Genomic DNA, 25,033 nt, shown 5'->3' on the forward strand with positions numbered 1-25,033 from the left:
TGTGTGAAACACTGGGTTTTTGGTTTATTCGGGCAAGTATGCGTTTGTTTGGGGGGGACGGGGGGGTTCAGCAGCAGGACTTGATGGTACTGAGCTGTTTTAGCGCTCCGGTCCTGGGGAGACCCCACCAAGGAGGCCAGCTTGATGTGGGTGTGGGGGGGCAGGTCCAACAGCCTCTCACAGAACCCTTATCTAGTGTTTGAGAGGAAGGGGAGATGCACCATTAGAGCACTGACATACACACAGTAAGGTTATAGTCCTTGTTTCAAGGTAAGACGGACTTGACAGGATGATGGCTAATCTTGAGCACTGCTATGGGTCTGTCTGCATGCTGTCTGTGTCTGTGGTGTGGAGTTTGGACAGGACACTGGGCCTCTGTATCTGACCATCATGGATTTTTACGACAAACTGGGTCGTAACCTAACAACTGGGTGGCTGTCAGTGGCGGTTCTACACGGAGGCCTGGGGTGGCCCGTGCCCCCGTAGACATGTCCCTGGCCACCCCTGTGGCCACCCCGTGCTGACCAACTAAAAAAAATAATTCTTTATTATGATTTTACACCCGAGCGCCAAAAGCGGAACTTATGCGACGCAACGTTCTACAAGGGTAAATGAATGCGGCGCACCCAAACACTGTAGTCTGCCAGGTGTGGAGCTCGTCGGTGAATGAGAGCTCAGCAACTACTATTCATGGACATAGATATATATAAAGGCTAGCTGTCTCTTTATATATATCTATGTTCATGGATACCATGTGACGTTACTGTGTCTAAGCGCTGCCATATTTGTGTCCAACACGGACACAGTAGTCTAGCTGTGCGTCGGTCACAACCCACAGAAAGTTCATATGCCCGGGATATGTGCTGTTGGATGCGACAACTGTCGCCAAAGAAACCCAGATATACAATTTTGTTCTATTCCAAAAGATTTAGGGAATGACTGACCTGTTAAGTGAAATGCAACACGTTGATACAATCGTGAATAATTACTGTGTCTTATTAAAGCTAAACTCTCCTGAGCAAGCTAGAGTGCTAATAGCTAGCAAGCTGTTTTGCCCCTTACTAAAGGCTTTAGCTATAACTCGTTAGCCCATATTGGCACTCTTAACCACCACTAAAATAACACGGTTGATAATCGCTGTTTGAATTACTTACATGACCTGTGTGATCACATACATATTTTTTGTCTCCAGATCCCATATCTTGGTGTCGTTCACCCATCCTGCAACTGCATATTGATAGGCATTTGTACTCTTGAAATCTCCGGTGTATGGGGATGGATTATGTACAAGATACATGTAAATGTCGGGAAAAGAAAGTTGGTGGCAGACACTTTGCAGACTTTAAGGGACAAAATAAAGTTGAAGTTAATAAATATGGATCGCAGCCAATAATCAATGCCTTTTCCCAATATCGCTGTCCTTCTGTCTTATTTAGATGTGCTATCAGCTATCAGCTACAGGTCGCTAGCTTGCTCAGGACAGTTTAGGTTTGATAAGACACAGTAATTATTCACGATTGTATCACCGCCAAAAACAAATCCTAAAGGAGACAACACATAAAAAAGCACATGCTTAGATTTTAGTATGAATAGCAGTGGCGATTTTAGCCCGAAATTTGTGGTGGGGCAATTTTGTATGAAGATATGTTCGTTGTCATGACCGTGTTCGCCAGCTAACCAACCACTAGAATTTAAAAAGTCTAAATTTGAAGAAACTATAAACAGAAAACAATACTATTATAATATTATTATTATAATTATTATATTATTACTATATATTATTATATATGACTACCTAGCTACTATTGGTTACAAAAATCTTATAATTTTGATGTGCTCCTCTGGTTAAACCCTGGCCCCTCCTTGGCCCCCCTAGTAAAAATTGTCTAGAACCGCCACTGGTGGCTGTTTTTTCCTCCCCTCAGAAAAGCAATCGATACCTCTGCAGTTATGTGTAGAAACATTTAGACAGGTAATTATATCAACTTACTTCACATGTGACGTCTCTGGTTGAGTGTCTCCTGCTGAGCAAGAGAGTCCTGCCTGCGTCTGGTGCTGAGCCTTGATGACCAGGAAGGGGCACTTCACTGAGGGGACAGAAACATGGAGAGCAGAAGGTGAGTCCGGATGATGGCATCAGTGTGTGTTTGTGTTTGCATGTGTCTGTTTGAATTTTTCACATGTCTGATGTAGAAGAGGGTGTATGCTGTGCTGTCTGTCTCTTTGCATTTGTTTGTGTGTGTGTACCTTTCTGGTGTAAAAAAGCATGTAGGCAGTGCTGGCTCTCTCTCTGAGTACAGCCTCCTGAGTGGTGGGGGAGACTTCCTCATCATTTAGAGAGAGCCAGAGTCCCCCTTCCTCGGCACAGTCACTTGTGTAATGACCTGGAGGTGTCAGTGAACCACAGATCAGAAACCAACACACTCACACACTCATATTTACCTGTGTGTGCTCCTTATAGAGTCTGTGTTTCTGTGATGTCCACACTCATACAAAAATATGGGTCTTATTTGCCTGTGTGTGTGTGTGTGTGTGTCTTACCGCAGTCCGTATTGGTCCCAATGTGGCTCAGCACGCTCATTAAGGAGTAGGTGGAGCTGCCTCCCTCCTGACAGGAGAAACACAAGTGTCATTTATACATCATGGGGCTCATGTTGTTTACACACTATCACTATACGATACCATACTTACATTACAACCGTTCAGTACCACCATAGTGGAACACTCATAGTAATACACACATGAACACATTACTCATTTCACTACCCTCAATAACTCATGTAACCTTTTTCACATAAATGACTTCCACTTGAGCCAAACTAAGATCTCAGCCTAAGTGTCTCCCTGTGTGTCTCACCACCTTCTCTCTCTCTGTCCCTGCCTCTAGCTCCTGAGTGATGGAGGATGCTGGGTAAAAGGAAGGAAGGAGGGAAAGATGAGCTTCTTCTACAGCATCAACTCAGTCACCTCTGACTATCGATTTTAAATTAATAGTTTACATGCAAAGATGCTAGTGTTTTTGAGAATCTATACACTATCATAAAACATAATATTGTGATTTCTTACACCCCTAATCAGCATGTGTGTTCTGTAGGAATCAGACCCATAACCTTGGTGTTGTTGTTAGCAATGGTTCTGCGAGTTGAGGCACAGGGACACACGCAAGTTCATTGGTTCGACGTGTGTGACACAGCGTCCACTGTGAGCAGAGAGGAGACTTGCCTTCAGAGGAAGACGCCCCCTCTAGAACAGAGGGGGCTGCAGGGCAGCAGCCTGATCCTGCACTGGGGGCCGGAACCTGAGGGGACTCGCCACACCTTCCTGCAATGTCCTCAGTCCTGAAAACACATTATTAGTGTGTGTGTGTGTGTGTATGTGTGTGTGTGTGTGTGTGTGAGAGAGAGGGAGAGAGAGAGAGAGAGAGAGAGAGAGAGAGAGAGAGAGAGAGAGAGAAACACAGTTAGAAAATATATTCTACTGTGATAAATTCAAATCACTCCCTAAGTCTATTTTACACAAGCCCCCTGGTGGACCACAAAGGCTAAGGCTGTTCCATGTGAACGGTTATTAGCCTGAGAGGACTCCCAAATCTTTCCTGCCAAGTCCTCAGTACTGGAAACACACATTATCATTGTGTGCGTGAGTGTGTGTGTGTGTGTGTGTGTGTGAGAGAGAGAGAGAGAGAGAGAGAGAGAGAGAGAAGCACAGTTACAAAATATTTCACTGTTACATGTAAGGCCCATACAACTCCCGAAGCCTATTTTTCATCAGATCTTCAGTATTTTTTCGCCGCCTGGTGGACCTTCAAGTCTAAGACTGTTACATGTGAACAGGTATTTTCATAACAAATCTCCAAATGAATAGAATCATTTAAAATAGACAGGGTATAGATAGGTAGTCTTGAGTCTGTTCCATTTCTCGGCTACATGCATGTATGGGTGGGTGTGTGTTTGTGCTTGATTGTTTGTGAATGTGTGTGCATGTGTGCGCATGCTTGTTTGTATGTGTGTGTGTTTAAGTGTATCACCACCTTTGTTTGATCTGGAGCTCTGTCTCCAGCTGAAGCGGTGCCATGCTTTTGGTGAGGGTGAAGGGGCAAAACCTCTTCAGGTGTAAAATGAGAACCCTAGAGAGAAAGAGAATAATTATAATCTGGTCCATAGGAGATATCTCTCCATCAGGACCAATGCCAGTGGAATGAATGATTGGCTGCTGTAGGTTACTCTGGTAAACAGGAGGAGTACAGGAGTAACTCCGTTACATTGGTGGCAATGGTGTTTGTACATGTGTCTCATGTGTTTCACATGTGTCTTGTGTGTTTCTCGAGTGTTTCTCATGTGTCACTGGTGTGTCTCATGTGTCTCTCATATGTCTCGTGTGTTGGTGCTTAAGTGGAGGTCAGTGGAGGCAGGCAAACTTACTGAGGTAGTGTGTAGAAACTACACCTCAGGCTCGACACCTGACCCCCACACTGCTCGCACCTGTACTCAACTTCTGATTCCTGTGGGCACAAACACATGTGACAAACCAATTTGTGTGTGTGTGTGTGTGTGTGTGTGTGAGAGTGTGTGTGTGTGTGTGTGTGTGTGTGTGTGTGTGCTCTGACTACATTGTGTGTATAGAGATTGAGATTGACTGTTAGTAACGTACGTTGAAGTAAAGCTCCAGGCTGTTTTGGACTGTGCCCTGCGCAACCATTTGGAGGGAGAGGTAGGTGGAGATCTCCTCCCTCCTGCTCTCAACTCCACAGCTGCTCAACAAACAAAAACACACATGAGGGCTACAGATCAATGCTTCACACACAGGAATGATGTCTGTAGATCTGCCATTATATCAGCCTGACTGACCTTCTGCAAGATCTTATGTGCTGGAGCTGGAAGGAGAGCAGAGTGTCCACTGGGCACTGATAGGACACATCCCCCATCTGGAGGGTGTGCCCAATGTCCTTGAGGCCCAGAAGACACTCCGAGAGGAACTCATGGGCGTCCTGCACACACACAAGCACATATATGACAAACACACAGATGCATACGGACATCAAACATGTCAACATGAACATGTGTGTGTTCTCACGTTCTGTGAGTTCCCCTTGAATTCTTGGTTGCGCAGGGCGATGCAGTCCTTCAGCTCCATCAGCACTGCCGCCTTCAGCTCCCTGTCCGTGGATGCCCTCAGGCACCAGAGACCCACAAAGGAGCTATGGAGAGAGAGAGGGGGTTGAGGGGAGTGTTTATGTTTGTGTTCATGGGATAATTTATGTCTGTGTGCAAATGTGCATTTGTGTGCATGGGTGTGTGTTTGTATGTGAGTGAATGTGTGTGTGTTTGAATGTGATTATATGTTAGTTTGTGAGTGTGTGTGTGAGCGTGTGTATGTGAGCGTGTCAGTGAGTGTATGTGTGTGTGTATGTGAGTGTGTGTGTGTGTATGTGTATGTGAGCGTGTCAGTGAGTTTGTGTGTTTGTACTTACCTGAGGAGCAGTGCTGAGGGCTCCTGAGTACTGTGTTTCTATATGACATTTACGAGTGTATATAAGCTCATAGAGGTGTGATATGGGAACAAAGACTGCAGCTGGATCTTATAGTGAATCTATATGATGTTTCTGTCTGTGATGTGACACAGTAGCTATGACAACATGAGGAACAGCAGTATGGAGTGGTGAGGCAGCATTAGGGAAGTTAGTGAGGGCACATATGTGTGTCGTGTCCTGAATCAGCACTCACTGGTCCAGGGGGTCACAGCCTTTTGGGGTGTCCGGGCTGGGGACCTCCTTTACTGTGCTGGAGATCTGGTGACATGGAAAAACACTCCTGGCTGAGTTTGGCTTTTAACCTTAAAGTGTCTACATTCCACAAACAAATATAAGTTCATGTAAGTTTAATTGTCTAACAGTATATGTCTAACAATCGTATGTGTCACACAAAATAGTTGAGCCAAACTTTGATTATAAACTGCTAATTAGATGCTAATTAGATGACTGTAACTAAAGTGAAGATTGCTCCTGCAGATGCAGGTGTAATAGAAGGGAAGTCCATCTATGTTGCCATGGTTACCTGAGGGACCCCCCCTGACACAGGGCTTGGCTCCAGGCTGTCCAGAATAAAGAGAGACATGAGAACTTTAGTCAGCACACACACACACACACACACACACACACACACACACACACACACACACACACACACACACACACACACACACACACACACACACACACACACACAGCAACATGCATACACACACACACTTAGAATCCCACAGAATCAGATTCACTCGCACTGGTGTACTCTTACATCGCAGGTATACCAGCATCCCCAGTCTTGTTTTTTCTAAACAATCTCCTCAGCCAGTGACAAGGCCTCCTGTGTGAGAGATTAGAGAGATGAGAGGACTAACAAGACTTTTGGTTAACCTCAATTCAATGTTATTCATAATATTATTCATATTCATAGTATTATTGGTTTTGTTTTACATAGTACCATTAACATCCACTTCACCAATACATAAACACACATACACACACACAACAGTTTACCTCTCCAAGCATTGCTCTGCCTGGACTTTCTTCCTCTGGTTAAAAAGGATGGACATATCAGCATTAATTTACTTAATAGAATTAAAAACCAATGATTTGATACAAAGGTCATCATTATTATTATTATTGCTTCATTAGCCTATTATTACTGTTGTTTTCTTTTACCTTCCTCAGAGGAATACAAGGACAGCAAAGCATCTTTATATACTGTAGTGGTCACCTCAATCACAAATCCAATTATGAATCGATGTCAAATTCCAGACCATTTTATACTCGCGCTATGGCAAATGTATGACACGGCAATCAGTCTTTGTGACGTAATGACAACACATAGTCAAACTCCAGTCAAAGACCTACCGTGGGCATTCTGAACCGAATTAATATTCTCCAAGGATATCGTTCCCCATAATTACAATGTAGACCAATAGACTGCTTCCGTGTCGTTTCACATGGAACTGAAGGCAGAAAGTCTTTGCCTCCCTTAGACTTGTACATGCAAAACAATCCATGACTTTCTCAATGTTATTAAAATAACTTAACAGTATATATATAATGTCAGCGTATTTTTTAGTACACTGTAGCGGTCACATAACCTTGGCCCTACTACAAAATATATTTCCACCAACATGATCACATGAGTCACTATAGAGATTTACTTTAACTAGGGTTTTCGCCCATAAAGACTGGTCACTGAAGGCGTGTATCAACCAGATATGATTTAATATAATCCGACAGATCAAGTGAAATAACACGTCTTTGTTTTGCTTGAAATAGTAGCGACAACAATTCCCTCAGGTTTTGACTGGATGAAGATATAAAAACAAAAATGTCAGATGTTAAGTAGCTACTCTAATGCAGAGGTCTTCAACCGGGGGTCCGCGACCCCCAGGGGGTCTGCGGAGGTACTGCAGGGGGTCCGCCAAATTATTTCATCTGAAGCATTTTTTCCCTCTTCCAAAAATGTAAAACGTCCAATAGGCTACATAAACATAAACAGAACGTAAAATGGCTTTCTATTCGTTAAAAATAATACATAGGCTACCCATGAGTCTTCACGCGATAATTTGATCACCATGGCAACATAGGCCTATGCACTTTTAGCCATAGATACATATAAAGGCTAGATGTCTCGTTCAACGGAGTCGAACGTCCGCACATGGCGGCCATCTTGCCCCGGTCAGTTCGCTCACCCATAACATTGTGTTGGTATTGGTATGTACTTTTTAAATAACCATAACTTGCTCAATTTTCAACGGATTTTTAAACGGGTTGGTTTCTTACAAACGTTTTTAACGTGGTTATAATTCGGGATGCTTTTTGGATATTTTTAAGAAAATAACATAATTATTCATAAGTATGCAGTGTCATAACTACATCTCTGACGTTTATAACAGCCATGTTTGTTGAAAACGAATTCAACCCGTGTGTTGGTGACGTGATTGATTACGTTACGGTTGATCATCTGTCCATCATCGTATAAAGCCCGCCCTGACGGTCCGCCATCATTTCTCCCCAACGGAGCGATGCCAGACCGAACTTCCAGACCTCAAATGTTGTGGGCGGGGCTAAGTTCGGATGGTATCCAGGCTAGTAACCTACACCAGTATAAAAAGTTGTTCAGTTCCCCTTTTCGCAAAAAGAAGCTTTAACTTCCGCCTTTGATAGTGCAGGAAAAGTATCGTAAAAATTGTGTCACTTTTCTGAGTGGAAACACATCATGAAATTAAATATGAAATGTTGTGTTTAATATGAATGTAATGAAAGAAAATTATCAAGCCTGGATAAACGAAAGAGTTCGAGCGGTATGAACAAGAAATCAGTGCCCTAATTATTTTAAAGACAGCGCTCATTTCACTTACAGTCCTTGCCTGTTCGAAACATGGTCATACAGATCCGACTTGCTGCAGGTTCAACTTTAGCTGAGTAATGAATCTGTCGTACCAAATCCCCCCTGTGGCAGGTTACACTGATTTTATGCAACCCTATAATAACGGTCTACGCCCGGCTGTGACATGTGGTCAGTGTTGCAGTGTTGATCAGGAGAGGTCTACAAGCCAGCGGCCGGCCTACCCCCTCCAGTGAAAATCAAGTTTGTCCATACAATGTTTTTTTTTTATATGATACTCAACATAGGCCCTATTGGAACTGCCGTGTACCAATGACAGTCTCAAAAACACGGAATCAGACAGCCTGGGTTTCATACATCACACACCTAAGGAACCAATCGCTTGAATTTGCGGGGTGGGGCTTTACATGTTATTAGCATGAGACTATGTCGAAATGAGAGCTATCAGAAGAGAAGAGAGACTGTAAAATACTGGCAGCAGAGACGCCAGTATTTTACAGTGCATCTACTGTAATTTATTTTAACAGTATACTGGATTAGCCTGTATGGCAGTAGGATAACTGGGTTTTAAGGTAATTCTACAGTATATGCATTTTACTGTTCATACAGTGGAGCGATAGTGGTTCAGGAGGTAGAGGAATCGTTCAACAATCGGAAGGTGCTACTCCAATTCCGACACTAATGATGTTAATGTATCCACAGTAGGCTGGAGTGTGTGTGTGTGTGTGTGTGGGGGGGGGGGGGGGTCTAGATGTATCACAAGTGGTATGAACATATGTGTCTGATACCCCGTTTACACGATGGGAAAACGCATATATTCTCATGCGTTTTGGCCTTTCATTTACACGAAAACGGAGGTTTTATCACGGAAAACGATCATTTCTAAAAACTCCGGCCAAAGTGGAGATTTCTGAAAACTCCGTTTTAGTGTTTGCGTGTGAACTAGGTCAAACGGAGTTTTAGGTTCTCAAACGTCACAGTATGCGACTAAAAATGCATCACATCATGTGTCCTATTGTTTACAGTTAGTTTGCTTACTGATCATGGATGCTGTTAAGGTAGTGCTCATTTATACGTTAATGCAAACGCCTGTTTGTATTTACAAACACAACTGCTTTTCTATATGGAGGAGCAGAGGCGAAGATCCGACCAGGGCGAACTGCTGTCTGGTGGGAAAACTTCGAGAAAGAAGTCGTCCTCCCGGACGAATGGCATGAGAACTTCCGAATGTTGCGCTCATCACTACTGTCTCTTTCGGAGTTACTGCATCCCTCCATAGAAGGGCGTATTTATGCGGGCTCATGTAAACAGAAACTTTTTTGAAAACGATGTTGTGTGTACGACGTTATTTTTGAAAACGGAGGGGCAGAAATATTCGTTTCTGTAAATACCCGGCTATGTGTAAATGTGGTCTGAGAATCTGGTGGTGAAGATGGTGTCACCAGTGGAGTGTGTGGATGGGTGTATGTGTGAACATATCCACAGTAGGCTGAAGTGTGTGTGTGTGTGTACATATCCACAGTAGGCTGAAATGTGTGTGTGTGTGTGTGTGTGTGTGTGTGTGTGTGTGTGTGTGTGTGTGTGTGTGTGTGTGTGTGTGTGTGTGTGTGTGTGTGTGTGTGTGTGTGTGTGTGTGTGTGGTGAACATATCCACAGCAGACTGGAGTGTGTGAAACACTGGGTTTTTGGTTTATTCGGGCAAGTATGCGTTTGTTTGGGGGGGACGGGGGGGGGTTCAGCAGCAGGACTTGATGGTACTGAGCTGTTTTAGCGCTCCGGTCCTGGGGAGACCCCACCAAGGAGGCCAGCTTGATGTGGGTGTGGGGGGGCAGGTCCAACAGCCTCTCACAGAACCCTTATCTAGTGTTTGAGAGGAAGGGGAGATGCACCATTAGAGCACTGACATACACACAGTAAGGTTATAGTCCTTGTTTCAAGGTAAGACGGACTTGACAGGATGATGGCTAATCTTGAGCACTGCTATGGGTCTGTCAGCATGCTGTCTGTGTCTGTGGTGTGGAGTTTGGACAGGACACTGGGGCTCTGTATCTGACCATCATGGATTTTTACGACAAACTGGGTCGTAACCTAACAACTGGGTGGCTGACTGTTTTTTCCTCCCCTCAGAAAAGCAATCGATACCTCTGCAATTATGTGTAGAAACATTTAGACAGGTAATTATATCAACTTACTTCACATGTGACGTCTCTGGTTGAGTGTCTCCTGCTGAGCAGGAGAGTCCTGCCTGCGTCTGGTGCTGAGCCTTGATGACCAGAAAGGGGCACTTCACTGAGGGGACAGAAACATGGAGAGCAGAAGGTGAGTCCGGATGATGGCATCAGTGTGTGTTTGTGTTTGCATGTGTGTGTTTGAATTTTTCACATTTCTGATGTAGAAGAGGGTGTATGCTGTGCTGTCTGTCTCTTTGCATTTGTTTGTGTGTGTGTACCTTTCTGGTGTAAAAAAGCATGTAGGCAGTGCTGGCTCTATCTCTGAGTACAGCCTCCTGAGTGGTGGGGGAGACTTCCTCATCATTTAGAGAGAGCCAGAGTCCCCCTTCCTCGGCACAGTCACTTGTGTAATGACCTGGAGGTGTCAGTGAACCACAGATCAGAAACCAACACACTCACACACTCATATTTACCTGTGTGTGCTCCTTATAGAGTCTGTGTTTCTGTGATGTCCACACTCATACAAAAATATGGGTCTTATTTGCCTGTGTGTGTGTGTGTGTGTGTCTTACCGCAGTCCGTATTGGTCCCAATGTGGCTCAGCACGCTCATTAAGGAGTAGGTGGAGCTGCCTCCCTCCTGACAGGAGAAACACAAGTGTCATTTATACATCATGGGGCTCATGTTGTTTACACACTATCACTATACGATACCATACTTACATTACAACCGTTCAGCACCACCATAGTGGAACACTCATAGTACAACACACATGAACACATTACTCATTTCACTACCCTCAATAACTCATGTAACCTTTTTCACATAAATGACTTCCACTTGAGCCAAACTAAGATCTCAGCCTAAGTGTCTCCCTGTGTGTCTCACCACCTTCTCTCTCTCTGTCCCTGCCTCTAGCTCCTGAGTGATGGAGGATGCTGGGTAAAAGGAAGGAAGGAGGGAAAGATGAGCTTCTTCTACAGCATCAACTCAGTCACCTCTGACTATCGATTTTAAATTAATAGTTTACATGCAAAGATGCTAGTGTTTTTGAGAATCTATACACTATCATAAAACATAATATTGTGATTTCTTACACCCCTAATCAGCATGTGTGTTCTGTAGGAATCAGACCCATAACCTTGGTGTTGTTGTTAGCAATGGTTCTGCGAGTTGAGGCACAGGGACACACGCAAGTTCATTGGTTCGGCGTGTGTGACACAGCGTCCACTGTGAGCAGAGAGGAGACTTGCCTTTAGAGGAAGACGCCCCCTCTAGAACAGAGGGGGCTGCAGGGCAGCAGCCTGATCCTGCACTGGGGGCCGGAACCTGAGGGGACTCGCCACACCTTCCTGCAATGTCCTCAGTCCTGAAAACACATTATTAGTGTGTGTGTGTGTGTGTGTGTGTGAGAGAGAGGGAGAGAGAGAGAGAGAGAGAGAGAGAGAGAGAAACACAGTTAGAAAATATATTCTACTGTGATAAATTCAAATCACTCCCTAAGTCTATTTTACACAAGCCCCCTGGTGGACCACAAAGGCTAAGACTGTTCCATGTGAACGGTTATTAGCCTGAGAGGACTCCCAAATCCTTCCTGCCAAGTCCTCAGTCCTGGAAACACACATTATCATTGTGTGCGTGAGTGTGTGTGTGTGTGTGTGTGTGTGTGAGAGAGAGAGAGAGAGAGAGAGAGAGAGAGAGAAGCACAGTTACAAAATATTTCACTGTTACATGTAAGGCCCATACAACTCCCGAAGCCTATTTTTCATCAGATCTTCAGTATTTTGTCGCCGCCTGGTGGACCTTCAAGGCTAAGACTGTTACATGTGAACAGGTATTTTCATAACAAATCTCCAAATGAATAGAATCATTTAAAATAGACAGGGTATAGATAGGTAGTCTTGAGTCTGTTCCATTTCTCGGCTACATGCATGTATGGGTGGGTGTGTGTTTGTGCTTGATTGTTTGTGAATGTGTGTGCATGTGCGCGCATGCTTGTTTGTATGTGTGTGTGTTTAAGTGTATCACCACCTTTGTTTGATCTGGAGCTCTGTCTCCAGCTGAAGCGGTGCCATGCTTTTGGTGAGGGTGAAGGGGCAAAACCTCTTCAGGTGTAAAATGAGAACCCTAGAGAGAAAGAGTATAATTATAATCTGGTCCATAAGAGATATCTCTCCATCAGGACCAATGCCAGTGGAATGAATGATTGGCTGCTGTAGGTTACTCTGGTAAACAGGAGGAGTACAGGAGTAACTCCGTTACATTGGTGGCAATGGTGTTTGTACATGTGTCTCATGTGTTTCACATGTGTCTTGTGTGTTTCTCGAGTGTTTCTCATGTGTCACTGGTGTGTCTCATGTGTCTCTCATATGTCTCGTGTGTTGGTGCTTAAGTGGAGGTCAGTGGAGGCAGGCAAACTTACTGAGGTAGTGTGTAGAAACTACACCTCAGGCTCGACACCTGACCCCCACACCGCTCGCACCTGTACTCAACTTCTGATTCCTGTGGGCACAAACACATGTGACAAACCAATTTGTGTGTGTGTGTGTGTGTGAGAGAGAGTGTGTGTGTGTGTGTGTGTGTGTGCTCTGACTACATTGTGTGTATAGAGATTGAGATTGACTGTTAGTAACGTACGTTGAAGTAGAGCTCCAGGCTGTTTTGGACTGTGCCCTGCGCAACCATTTGGAGGGAGAGGTAGGTGGAGATCTCCTCCCTCCTGCTCTCAACTCCACAGCTGCTCAACAAACAAAAACACACATGAGGGCTACAGATCAATGCTTCACACACAGGAATAATGTCTGTAGATCTGCCATTATATCAGCCTGACTGACCTCCTGCAAGATCTTATGTGCTGGAGCTGGAAGGAGAGCAGAGTGTCCACTGGGCACTGATAGGACACATCCCCCATCTGGAGGGTGTGCCCAATGTCCTTGAGGCCCAGAAGACACTCCGAGAGGAACTCATGGGCGTCCTGCACACACACAAGCACATATATGACAAACACACAGATGCATACGGACATCAAACATGTCAACATGAACATGTGTGTGTTCTCACGTTCTGTGAGTTCCCCTTGAATTCTTGGTTGCGCAGGGCGATGCAGTCCTTCAGCTCCATCAGCACTGCCGCCTTCAGCTCCCTGTCCGTGGATGCCCTCAGGCACCAGAGACCCACAAAGGAGCTATGGAGAGAGAGAGGGGGTTGAGGGGAGTGTTTATGTTTGTGTTCATGGGATAATTTATGTCTGTGTGCAAATGTGCATTTGTGTGCATGGGTGTGTGTTTGTATGTGAGTGAATGTGTGTGTGTTTGAATGTGATTATATGTTAGTTTGTGAGTGTGTGTTTGAATGTGATTATATGTTAGTTTGTGAGTGTGTGTGTGAGCGTGTGTATGTGAGCGTGTCAGTGAGTGTATGTGTGTGTGTATGTGAGTGTGTGTGTGTGTATGTGTATGTGAGCGTGTCAGTGAGTTTGTGTGTTTGTACTTACCTGAGGAGCAGTGCTGAGGGCTCCTGCCTCCATGTCTCCTCCTGCAGGAGCAGCTGGATGCAGAGGGGCTGCAGAGCGAACAGACACTGCAGGGTGGAGTTGATATAGCAGGTCTGTCCGAGGTTAGGCAGCCTGAGAGGAAAATAAACCAGAAAGTCAAACACAAACTTCCAAGAGCTACTCAAGCAAGCATCATTCATGCACATAAACACTGCCTAAGTGAATACACATCAAATGTAACCTCTGCTTGACTTCAATATATGTTCAATATATATATATGCTGGACAGTCATACTGAATGTGAACACACACATCACTCCTCTAGGTGGTTTAAAATGAGAATGGTGATCTGGGTGACTTACCCCCTGCACTTCAACTGCTGGGCCGGGAGAACATGCGGCTTTCTCTCTGGGGCCTCCGGGGCAATGAGCAGGGTCACAGGGGGTGTCCTGGCCCTACTCTCTGGGGCCTCCGGGGCAATGAGCAGGGTCACAGGGGGTGTCCTGGCCCTACTCTCTGGGGCCTCCGGGGCAATGAGGAGGGCCACAGGGGCTGACCTGGCCCTCTTTTTACGGCCCCTTGATGGGGACCGGCTCTCCTCCACGAGTTGGACCGTTGACCTGTACAAACACAGTTTGGAGGTGAGTGTTAGTAAACCCAGTACTCAAGTTGAGGCTAAAAGAATGTGATGTGGGACTGGATGCAGCCTGGGGTTAGTCTGGTCTGTGGGGCTGCAGCTGGATCTTACTGTGTTTCTATATGACATTTACGAGTGTATATAAGCTCATAGAGGTGTGATATGGGAACAAAGACTGCAGCTGGATCTTATAGTGAATCTATATGATGTTTCTGTCTGTGATGTGACACAGTAGCTATGACAACATGAGGAACAGCAGTATGGAGTGGTGAGGCAGCATTAGGGAAGTTAGTGAGGGCACATATGTGTGTTGTGTCCTGAATCAGCACTCACTGGTCCAGGGGGTCACAGCCTTTTGGGGTGTCCGGGCTGGGGACCTCCTTTACTGTGCTGGAGATCTGGTGACATGGAAAAACACTCCTGGCTGAGTTTGGCTTTTAACCTTAAAGTGTCTACATTCCACAAACAAATATAAGTTCATGTAAGTTTAATTGTCTAACAGTATATGTCTAACAATCGTATGTGTCACACAAAATAGTTGAGCCAAACTTTGATTATAAACTGCTAATTAGATGCTAATTAGATGACTGTAACTAAAGTGAAGATTGCTCCTGCAGATGCAGGTGTAATAGAAGGGAAGTCCATCTATGTTGCCATGGTTACCTGAGGGACCCCCCCTGACACAGGGCTAGGCTCCAGGCTGTCCAGAATAAAGAGAGACATGAGAACTTTAGTCAGCACACACACACACACACACACACACACACACACACACACACACACACACACACACACACACACACACACACACACACACACACACACACACACACACACACACACACACACACACACACACACACACACTCACACACACACAGCAACATGCATACACACACACACTTAGAATCCCACAGAATCAGATTCACTCGCACTGGTGTACTCTTACATCCCAGGTATACCAGCATCCCCAGTCTTGTCTTTTCTAAACAATCTCCTCAGCCAGTGACAAGGCCTCCTGTGTGAGAGATTAGAGAGATGAGAGGACTAACAAGACTTTTGGTTAACCTCAATTCAATGTTATTCATAATATTATTCATATTCATAGTATTATTGGTTTTGTTTTACATAGTACCATTAACATCCACTTCACCAATACATAAACACACATACACACACACAACAGTTTACCTCTCCAAGCATTGCTCTGCCTGGACTTTCTTCCTCTGGTTAAAAAGGATGGACATATTAGCATTAATTTACTTAATAGAATTAAAAACCAATGATTTGATACAAAGGTCATCATTATTATTATTATTGCTTCATTAGCCTATTATTACTGTTGTTTTCTTTTACCTTCCTCAGAGGAATACAAGGACAGCAAAGCATCTTTATATACTGTAGTGGTCACCTCAATCACAAATCCAATTATGAATCGATGTCAAATTCCAGACCATTTTATACTCGCGCTATGGCAAATTTATGACACGGCAATCAGTCTTTGTGACGTAATGACAACACATAGACAAACTCCAGTCAAAGACCTACCGTGGGCATTCTGAACTGAATTAATATTCTCCAAGGATATCGTTCCCCATAATTACAATGTAGACCAATAGACTGCTTCCGTGTCGTTTCACATGGAACTGAAGGCAGAAAGTCTTTGCCTCCCTTAGACTTGTACATGCAAAACAATCCATGACTTTCTCAATGTTATTAAAATAACTTAACAGTATATATATAATGTCAGCGTATTTTTTAGTACACTGTAGCGGTCACATAACCTTGGCCCTACTACAAAATATATTTCCACCAACATGATCACATGAGTCACTATAGAGATTTACTTTAACTAGGGTTTTCGCCCATAAAGACTGGTCACTGAAGGCGTGTATCAACCAGATATGATTTAATATAATCCGACAGATCAAGTGAAATTACACGTCTTTCTTTTGCTTGAAATAGTAGCAAAAACAATTCCCTCAGGTTTTGACTGGATGAAGATATAAAAACAAAAATGTCAGATGTTAAGTAGCTACTCTAATGCAGAGGTCTTCAACCGGGGGCCCGCGACCCCCAGGGGGTCCGCCAAATTATTTCATCTGAAGCATTTTTTCCCTCTTCCAAAAATGTAAAACGTCCAATAGGCTACATAAACATAAACAGAACGTAAAATGGCTTTCTATTCGTTAAAAATAATACATAGGCTACCCATGAGTCTTCACGCGATTATTTGATCACCATGGCAACATAGGCCTATGCACTTTTAGCTACATTTAGCTATCTGGTGCCAAAACAAGTTACCTGCCTCAATCGTTTTGTAATTTCTCCGAACAAAAGCTCCACGTCAGACACCACTGATGGCGGTTCAGATTACCTACCTTCAGAGGATGCCAACACCCCTTCCATGAACAGCCAAAACGGGAGCAGACACGTAAATATTCAGAGAATTATCTGAAGTTTGCCTTCACCTACAAAGAGACCGATGGTGACGAATTACCAGTGTGCGTGGTTTGCTCTTCCGTGCTATCAAACGAAACTATGAAACCATCAAAGCTGCAACGACACTTAAAGACAACCCATGCTCACTTGAAATATTTTTTTTATACATATTTCCTGTTTAAAATCTTTCGAGGGCCAGCAGACCTTGATGAGACAATCAGCCAAAGTGTGCGAGCTAGCTTTAAAAGCCTCTTATCAAGTTGCATTACGTGTCGCTCAGACCAAACAGCCATACATAATTGCGGAAAGTTTAATATTGCCAGCAGCTATATGTGCAAAACAATGTTTGGGAAGGATGAGTACGTAAAAAAACTGAAAAGCATCCCAATGCTATTGATGAATTGGCAGCTGATGTGAGGGCACTACTAGTCGCAAAACTCCCAAAGGCAGATTATTTTGCACTACAATTAGTTGAATCCACCGATGTGTCAAACGACGCTCAGCTTTTAGCTTTTTTGTGATTTGTCGACCAAAATGAGATGCAGGAGGAATTTCTATTCTCTAAGCAGCTGCCTGGACGTAAAACAAGTTAAGAGATTTTCAAAGTGATCGACAATTATTTTACGTGAACATGAAATACCCTGGCCAAAATGTGTCGCGATGTGCACAGGCGGTGCAAGAGCCATGTATGACGCACTGCATGCTTCATAGGGAGAATTTTGTTGCCAAAGACATGAGTGATGAATTCTCAAACGTCAGATCTCTCACTAGGTATGAGATATTTCATCCATACTTAAGCTTCTCAAGCTACTCAATTCTTTGTCCCTCCCTAATTGAATACAGAGTGATGGCTAACTGTAAGGGAGAAAACAGTTCAATAATAATCAGAATAAATTGAAACGAGTTGTGTGTCACAGATGATTTGCAATTATGTTCAAACATATGTAGGGGAGTGTGTGTGTGTGTGTGTGTGAGTGACAGACACTTAGTTCCAAATAAAATATATGAATATCAGGCCCAAATTTGGGGCGGCGGGGGTGGGGGTCCCTGCTCAGTGTCTCTTTCAGCCAAGGGGTCCTTGGGCTGAAAAAGGTTGAAGACCCCTGCTCTAATGGAACTAATTTGTACATCGCAAACTAGTCGATCACCGTATTAGTTAGATAGCCTACGTTTATCAATATATAACCGTATCATTAAGTTACAACACAAGGTTAAATCAGTAGGCCTACATCATCTCAATCAATTCAAAACGCATTTCGATATACACATATGTTAACAACCTACAAAGAAATCCAGGAAGTAATAATTTCACCAAAACAATCGTGGTGCGTTCACATCTAGTTTAGTCATCCCAATTTGGTTTTTAGTAATTGATACCGTGTTTTTGAGCTTTTACAGACATGTTATCTGGGGATTGATAAAAATGTTCTTCCATAGCCTTTGTCTAATAGAGCTATTAGCGTCCTATATTCAAACACCTGTTAATTAACCTTACACAATGCCTATGCATAACCACTGTAATGATAGTTAATATGTCATAGGATAATGACATTAGGTTTCAACTGACACTGCCGCAATGGCTATGCTTCCACACATGACACTGTTTACTTACCTTAAAGTCCGGCTGCTATATGGCAGGAAAGCGACTAAGGCAGATGTGTCGCCACCCATAATATCCAACTCAGTGCCATGAACTGCTACTTAGGCCTACTTGCCAGGTTTACCCATCCATACATCACACCATTTGTTTGAATAAAGTCAAACACCTCTTTGTTAATGGCATGTCATTACAGATTATCTTAACATGTGATGTTATTTATTAAGGTATTTGGAATATAACTACATAATCACAATACATCATGTATGACATTTCTCAAGAAAAGTATAATTATACATAAAGCACATTTTCAAAATGTAGACATACCGTAAAGATGGTTTAAAATGGTTAGAATGAACTCAGACTGTAAATGCAGGGACATAATCAATAAAACAATACATGTAGTGGCAACATTTAAATAAAATGTGTTCAGATGATACTTTTGGTCAAGTTCTCTTTGGGGGTATACTTCGGCTAACTTATTCCTTTTCTTCTTTCTCTCTAGTCATTGTCGTATAATTGTTTGATATCTGTATTGTTTAAATTTTACTAAAAGATAAACCAGACATCATTCAGCAAATCATGTTTCATGCTTCTCCTATGTTTCTTTAATACGGCCAAGTAAGTATCTAAGCATAGTTGGTCAGCAGAGGTGGAAGGTAACAAATAAAATGTACTGGTACCACTTTACAATAAGACTACTGTGCCGTCTTCGGTATGCTTTACGCTGACAGCCAGCTAAACTCTTCCTAAGAATCACGACTCTGAAGATAGTTGAAGTCCACAGGTTTATTGATAGTAGAAAGTGTAAAACTGAAATGTACAAAAGACATAGGCAAATCAATTCTAACATAAACATAAACATATACTCATTACATACAGTTTCGATAAATAAACATATATTGTTTCTGACAAAATCCACAAAGAAGGCGAAAACATACCAACGATGCTTTGTTAAGCTTGAGATGTATGCAGGTTAGCTGTAGAATGTAGATAACACGAACATGAAAATAAAAGGCTTGAATTTGCTGATTAACGGTGTTGTGAGTTTAGTTTGGTTTGTCTTTATTTATAGTCTTAACGGGTCACGCGAATTGACAGTTAAAGCTTGTCAAACTGACATTGTAACAAAACATCTTTTCCCGCAACTCCCAACTAGACATACCGTAACAAAACAACTACCCTTATAAAGGATTTATAAATGGTTTATAATTAGGTTATTAATTAGGTTGTAAACACTTTATGAATCATTAATAAACAATTATAAACAAGTTAACACAGTTTTCATACATCGATGCGGGCTCACTATTTGGCAAGATCAAGTTACTGTTTACTACTCATTAATCTTACTAATTGTACTACCATTTATAACTGGCAAAAGGGAGCCTTATTGTAAAGTGTGAAATACATCAGGGCTACAGATAAATGCTTCACACACAGGAATAATGTCTGTAGATCTGTCCTTATATCAGCCTGACTGACCTCCTGCAAGATCTTATGTGCTGGAGCTGGAAGGAGAGCAGAGTGTCCACTGGGCACTGATAGGACACATCCCCCATCTGGAGGGTGTGCCCAATGACCTTGAGGCCCAGAAGACACTCTGAGAGGAACTCATGGGCGTCCTGCACACACACAAGCACATGTATGACAAACACACAGATGCATACAGACATAAAACATGTCGACATGAACAGAAATGCACATACATATTTACAGTGCATGAAATGCCCTGTATCAACCTAGCAACACCTTAACAACTACTTGAATTACCATAGCACCATCCTAGCAACCACTTCTACTTTTCCTTTGCATACAGTGGTATTTCCTTCAGGAAATGCATATTCTAGTATTCATTTTTAACTCTTAACTTTTGCATCGTATGCACTGGTATTTCCTTCAGGAAATGCATATTCAAGTTTACATACGTTGAGCCTTGCAATGATACGGCTTACAATTTCTTCAGAAGCAGCCTACATGAGAATTGCTTAAGTTCCTAGTTCCTAGATATGTGTGTGTTCTCACGTTCTGTGAGTTCCCCTCGAATTCACGGTTGCGCAGGGCGATGCAGTCCTTCAGCTCCATCAGCACTGCCGCCTTCAGCTCCCTGTCCGTGGATGCCCTCAGGCACCAGAGACCCACAAAGGAGCTATGGAGAAAGGGAGGGGGGTGAGGGGAGTGTTTATGTTTGTGTTCATGGGATCATTTATGTATGTGTGCAAATGTGCATTTGTGTGCATGGGTGTGTGTTTGTATGCGAGTGAATGTGTGTGTGTTTGTATGTGATTATATGTTAGTTTGTGAGTGTGTGTGTGTGTGTGTGTGTATGTGAGCGTGTGTATGTGAGCGTGTCAGTGAGTGTGTGTGTGTGTGTGTACTTACCTGAGGAGCAGTGCTGAGGGCTCCTGCCTCCATGTCTCCTCCTGCAGGAGCAGCTGGATGCAGAGGGGCTGCAGAGCCAACAGACACTGCAGGGTGGAGTTGTAGCAGGTCTGTCCGAGGTTAGGCAGCCTGAGAGGAAAATAAACCAGAAAGTCAAACACAGACAGCCAAGAGCTACTCAAGCAAGCATCATGCATGCACATACACACTGCTAACATGACATTTAACCTCTGCTGGACTTAAATCAGTATATAAATCAAACACACGTGTCAACGAGACATGTGAACACACACATCACTCTTCTGTTAAGCTTAGAGAGAGAGTGGTAAACACACACACATTGAGACTCCTCTGGGGAGTTTAGAGAGAGTGAGTGGTGATCTGGGCGACTTACCCTCTGCACTTCAGCTGCGGGGCCTGGCTTTCTCTCTGGGGCCTCCGGGGCAATGAGGAGGGCCACAGGGGATGTCCTGGCCCTCTGTTTACGGCCCCAGAGTTGGACCATATATCTGTACAAACACAGATTGGAGGTGAGTAAACCCAGAACTCAAGTTGAGGCTAAAAGAAAGAAGATGTGGGACTGGATACAGCCTGGGGGTTGTCTGGTCTGGGGCTGCAGCTGTATATCTCGAAAGGTAAAGGTTTTAGAGCTTAGAAACCTACATAGCGCATATATAAACATGTGTATTCCGGTCATTTTGAGACCAAATTCAAGTGTCTACGACCGTCATAAACTGAGATACGGACGAGCATGGTCAAATTAGCCAAAAACCGTTGAGAAAACTCGTGCCACTCATAATCCATAGTCAACCTATAGCCTACATCCAATCTCCAGCTACTTAGCGTTTGACAATGTCTGTCACACCGAGTTGATTTGCACACAAAAAAGCTATTAGCTTGGCTAGCGACAACTGTACTGCTGCTAACATCCTGCCTGATCCGAGGTAGACTTGGAAGAGGAACCTGCTTTGCTGTCGCCGGCAGGTGCGTCCTCGATTGTAGGCCTTCTACTAGTAGTAGCGGTTGGTGTCTCTCTGGACCGGGGATTAACTCTTTTTAACCATTTATCCATTTTCGTGCAGCAACCGGAATGAGCTCCCGCTTCTCTACACAGGGCATCAGCGAGTGGAATTCTGACGAGGGAGCTAACCGTTGTGCCTATGTTTTGCCTAACCTACCTGTAGCTATTTTTGGCAGTGTAATTATACACACTACAATGTATACATGAGTGCATTTGTGGCATTGCGACTGGGCTATTCAGACTATTTAAGATGTCATGTCTATTTATAGGTCAGTTTGAAAATGTAGTGGGCTGCCTGTTTCACTTTGAAAATGCAAATCACATTTTTTCCAACGCGTACCCCCTACGTCCCTTTGAAGAACAGCCTGCACGGCTGTGTGTGTGTGTGCGTGTGTATGAAGGTGCTAGTGTCAGCTAACTGATTTGCAAGCGTAAACTAGCTGGTTAGCTTACGTAAGCTTCCGTTAGCTAAACTTGCTTTGTAGTGAGCATGTATTGCTATGTAATGAGTGCGCATGCGCGAGTGGTCAGACTTGTTATACCTGGTCAGTAAGTTATACCTACTAAATGGTCAACCTCATGCCTTGATCTCTGGTCCATTCATTATTAAATATTAATAGAAGTACTATAAAGTACAAGACATGGTGTCAGAAGTCGTTGTCCTCGCCTCTGAGATGATTGCAACTATTCAACGCAAGTGACTGGAATACTCCGTGCAGTTTGACTACGTGAAAAAAAACTTTTGAATTCACCTAGTGAACTAGCAGAGCTAACGCTAACGTGGAGTTACGTTGATAGTACATTTGAGAGGAGCGTTCAAAGGGAAACCAGAATGGATTATCTTTTTTCAATAAGTCCGCCAGAAGCTTTTGACTTTGGAGACTTTAGTAGTTGGCCTAATTGGATCCGACGTTTTAAAAGATTCCGCATAGCGGCAGGACTCAATGCAAAGACTGAAGAGTATCAAGTTAACTTGCTAGTTTACACCATGGGACACATGGCGGATGATGTTCTGAACACGTTAGCACTGTTGGAAGAGGACAAGAAAAAATACGACACAGTAAGGCAAGCTTTTGATAAACATTTCATATGCAAGCATAACGTGATCTACGAAAGAGCTAAATTCAACAAACGTTGCCAGGAGCCTGGTGAGACGGTTGAAGCGTTTATTACTGCTGTGCATAAACTGGCTGAGCATTGTCAGTATGGAATTCTACGAGATGAGATGATCAGAGACCGCCTTGTTGTAGGTATCAGAGACCATAGACTTTCAGAGAAGTTACAGCTAGATTCTGAGTTGACTCTCGTGAAAGCTATCACAAAAATCCGTCAAAGTGAGGAAATTAAAAAGCAACAACCTGCATTAAGACAGAATAGCATGGATGCAGTTAGATTCAAGTTCAAACAGAAATACTCTCCACATGGAAAAAGTGGTTTTAAACCAAAGGACAGCTCAGTGCAAAATTATGCAAATACTAGATGTATTACCAGATTGGAAGGTGTCAAATGCACAGTTAGCATCTAGGAAATTATTTAGAGTGTTTCAGACCCAGGACTTTGGAACAACAAGACAGGGGAACCAAAAAAAACGCATTACTAACTGAACAACCAGCTAACCAACTCTGCTTAGCATAGCCTACAGGTTTGACGAGAAGCTCCGGGTGCTATCAGTGGTCTGCTGCTGAATGTTTATATCCGTTCGGGTCGCAAGTCTTTCACTCTCCTCTTGTCAACATCTAATCGTCGATTAAACGGTGTTTCGCATAAGGATACCAGAGTTTTCAGTCACCGATGTCGCCATATTCACAAACCAACGTTTCTGCTAGCTATGGTGCTCTCCTATATGCTTATGTGATGGGAATGACAGCACATCATAATTTCTGGTCTCTGATTCGCCGAATAGTCCAATCGCGTTGAAATAAGAAACGATAGGAAACAATGTCATTGGTTAGGGCGCAATGACTTTGCGCCCCAGGATCGAACTTTCATCCGCCAAGGAGAAGCTGTCCTTGCTCAAATGACTGTGAAAAGTATGAGAGCTCCCATTGACTTCCATTTGGCCGGCGCCCCACCAGGGAGGAGGGGCTTTTCTCAGTGATAACGAATGGCAATATATTATATTTGGTCACATTTAAGTGGTTGTTGACAGGGGCTTACGGTCTCCCACACACATTTAACGCGTTAACACGGTACATTTCTTATTTTAATTATTTGGTGTATAATGATTTTTTTTTTTTTTGTATTCATCTCAAAATTTTAAGAGGGGCGGCGCCCCAGCGGCCTGTATTGACGCACCGCCACTGGTCCTTGCCCAGTACAGTCCATAGAAACAGACCAGGGTTTCAGCAGATGCATCCTCTAGGAGGGGTCTTGTCTCAGCTTCAAGAATCTGGAGACTGGAGGCACGGTGGACACTAGCAGAGTTCTAATCCGTTGTAAACAATGAGAATGGCTACACCAGACATGGAAAATGAACGCAGCCCATGTCCGCACTGAAGATTCAGAAATAGATCTGGCTTCAATTTTTTATAATTTTCCGCAAGGTGATCTATTACCAGGTGTCTGGTAATAGATCTATGAATTGTATGAATGGATTACTTGAAATTGGACGACTTTAAATTAATATATGAAATTGAACAACATAAACACCTATACGGATGAAATAAATCAACAAGGATAGCAAAACAGATTGATAAGCATAGAATGAGAACGGCAGAAACGCAGGCAGGACATCAGGCGACGAAACAGATCAGTTTTTTTTCGTTTTATGTGAAGGCTGAGATATTCATAACATTTTATTCAGTCTTACTTGTGGTTCTTTAGTAATACCAACAGGTGCACTTCGTTGTGGATAAGTAAATCCTATGTACTGTTCCCCCTACGTGTTTAACATAACTAGCTATGTTTTTAGAT

General features: G+C 43.4%; 3 protein-coding genes and 1 long non-coding RNA gene across 4 annotated transcripts; all 4 read right to left on the minus strand.

Moving 5' to 3' along the window:
• LOC116223727 (ubiquitin carboxyl-terminal hydrolase 37-like) lies at positions 1 to 5,490 on the minus strand. The gene is made up of 12 exons (XM_042709925.1): positions 5,471 to 5,490; positions 5,074 to 5,197; positions 4,848 to 4,987; positions 4,651 to 4,750; positions 4,422 to 4,501; positions 4,031 to 4,126; positions 3,223 to 3,338; positions 2,858 to 2,907; positions 2,542 to 2,608; positions 2,248 to 2,384; positions 1,991 to 2,087; positions 1 to 192 (listed from the first exon to the last, which is right to left on the minus strand). The coding sequence occupies exons 2-11, from the start codon at positions 5,131 to 5,133 to the stop codon at positions 2,085 to 2,087; spliced, it is 849 nt and encodes a 282-aa protein (XP_042565859.1). The 5' UTR covers positions 5,134 to 5,197; positions 5,471 to 5,490; the 3' UTR covers positions 1 to 192; positions 1,991 to 2,084.
• A 4,538-nt stretch (positions 5,491 to 10,028) lies between these two features.
• Positions 10,029 to 15,404, minus strand: LOC116223689 (ubiquitin carboxyl-terminal hydrolase 37-like). Its single transcript, XM_042709883.1, has 15 exons — positions 15,345 to 15,404; positions 15,015 to 15,079; positions 14,407 to 14,664; positions 14,046 to 14,177; positions 13,613 to 13,736; positions 13,387 to 13,526; positions 13,190 to 13,289; positions 12,975 to 13,054; positions 12,584 to 12,679; positions 11,806 to 11,921; positions 11,441 to 11,490; positions 11,125 to 11,191; positions 10,831 to 10,967; positions 10,574 to 10,670; positions 10,029 to 10,241 (listed from the first exon to the last, which is right to left on the minus strand). Exons 1-14 carry the CDS (start codon positions 15,402 to 15,404, stop codon positions 10,668 to 10,670), a joined length of 1,428 nt encoding a protein of 475 aa, XP_042565817.1. The 3' UTR covers positions 10,029 to 10,241; positions 10,574 to 10,667.
• Positions 15,405 to 15,634: 230 nt separating this feature from the next.
• Positions 15,635 to 16,099, minus strand: LOC122133547. Its single transcript, XR_006152858.1, has 3 exons — positions 16,038 to 16,099; positions 15,873 to 15,907; positions 15,635 to 15,699 (listed from the first exon to the last, which is right to left on the minus strand). It is a non-coding gene; the product is annotated as an uncharacterized LOC122133547 (long non-coding RNA).
• A 4,226-nt stretch (positions 16,100 to 20,325) lies between these two features.
• On the minus strand, positions 20,326 to 23,921 carry LOC116223690 (ubiquitin carboxyl-terminal hydrolase 26-like). The gene is made up of 4 exons (XM_031581235.2): positions 23,894 to 23,921; positions 21,494 to 21,608; positions 21,100 to 21,228; positions 20,326 to 20,866 (listed from the first exon to the last, which is right to left on the minus strand). Exons 1-4 carry the CDS (start codon positions 23,919 to 23,921, stop codon positions 20,680 to 20,682), a joined length of 459 nt encoding a protein of 152 aa, XP_031437095.1. The 3' UTR covers positions 20,326 to 20,679.
• Positions 23,922 to 25,033: the final 1,112 nt, after the last annotated feature.

The sequence above is a fragment of the Clupea harengus genome, chromosome 15, assembly GCF_900700415.2.
Source record: "Clupea harengus chromosome 15, Ch_v2.0.2, whole genome shotgun sequence".
Taxonomy (NCBI): Eukaryota; Metazoa; Chordata; class Actinopteri; order Clupeiformes; family Clupeidae; genus Clupea; species Clupea harengus.

Excerpts from the sequence above, each read along its gene's own strand:
- LOC116223727 (XM_042709925.1), bottom strand. The coding sequence starts at position 5,133 with ATGGAGCTGAAGGACTGCATCGCCCTGCGCAACCAAGAATTCAAGGGG. Across the intron at positions 4,751-4,847 it reads CACATAAGATCTTGCAGAAG|CTGTGGAGTTGAGAGCAGGA; the intron begins GTCAGTCAGGCT and ends TTTGTTGAGCAG. Across the intron at positions 2,609-2,857 it reads GGACAGAGAGAGAGAAGGTG|GAGGGAGGCAGCTCCACCTA; the intron begins GTGAGACACACA and ends TTCTCCTGTCAG.
- LOC116223689 (XM_042709883.1), bottom strand. The coding sequence starts at position 15,404 with ATGTCTCTCTTTATTCTGGACAGCCTGGAGCCTAGCCCTGTGTCAGGG. Across the intron at positions 15,080-15,344 it reads TGTCAGGGGGGGTCCCTCAG|ATCTCCAGCACAGTAAAGGA; the intron begins GTAACCATGGCA and ends CCATGTCACCAG. Across the intron at positions 11,192-11,440 it reads GGACAGAGAGAGAGAAGGTG|GAGGGAGGCAGCTCCACCTA; the intron begins GTGAGACACACA and ends TTCTCCTGTCAG.
- LOC116223690 (XM_031581235.2), bottom strand. The coding sequence starts at position 23,921 with ATGGCGACATCGGTGACTGAAAACTCTG. Across the intron at positions 21,609-23,893 it reads ATCGGTGACTGAAAACTCTG|ATATATGGTCCAACTCTGGG; the intron begins GTATCCTTATGC and ends GTGTTTGTACAG. Across the intron at positions 21,229-21,493 it reads CCGCAGCTGAAGTGCAGAGG|GCTGCCTAACCTCGGACAGA; the intron begins GTAAGTCGCCCA and ends TTTTCCTCTCAG.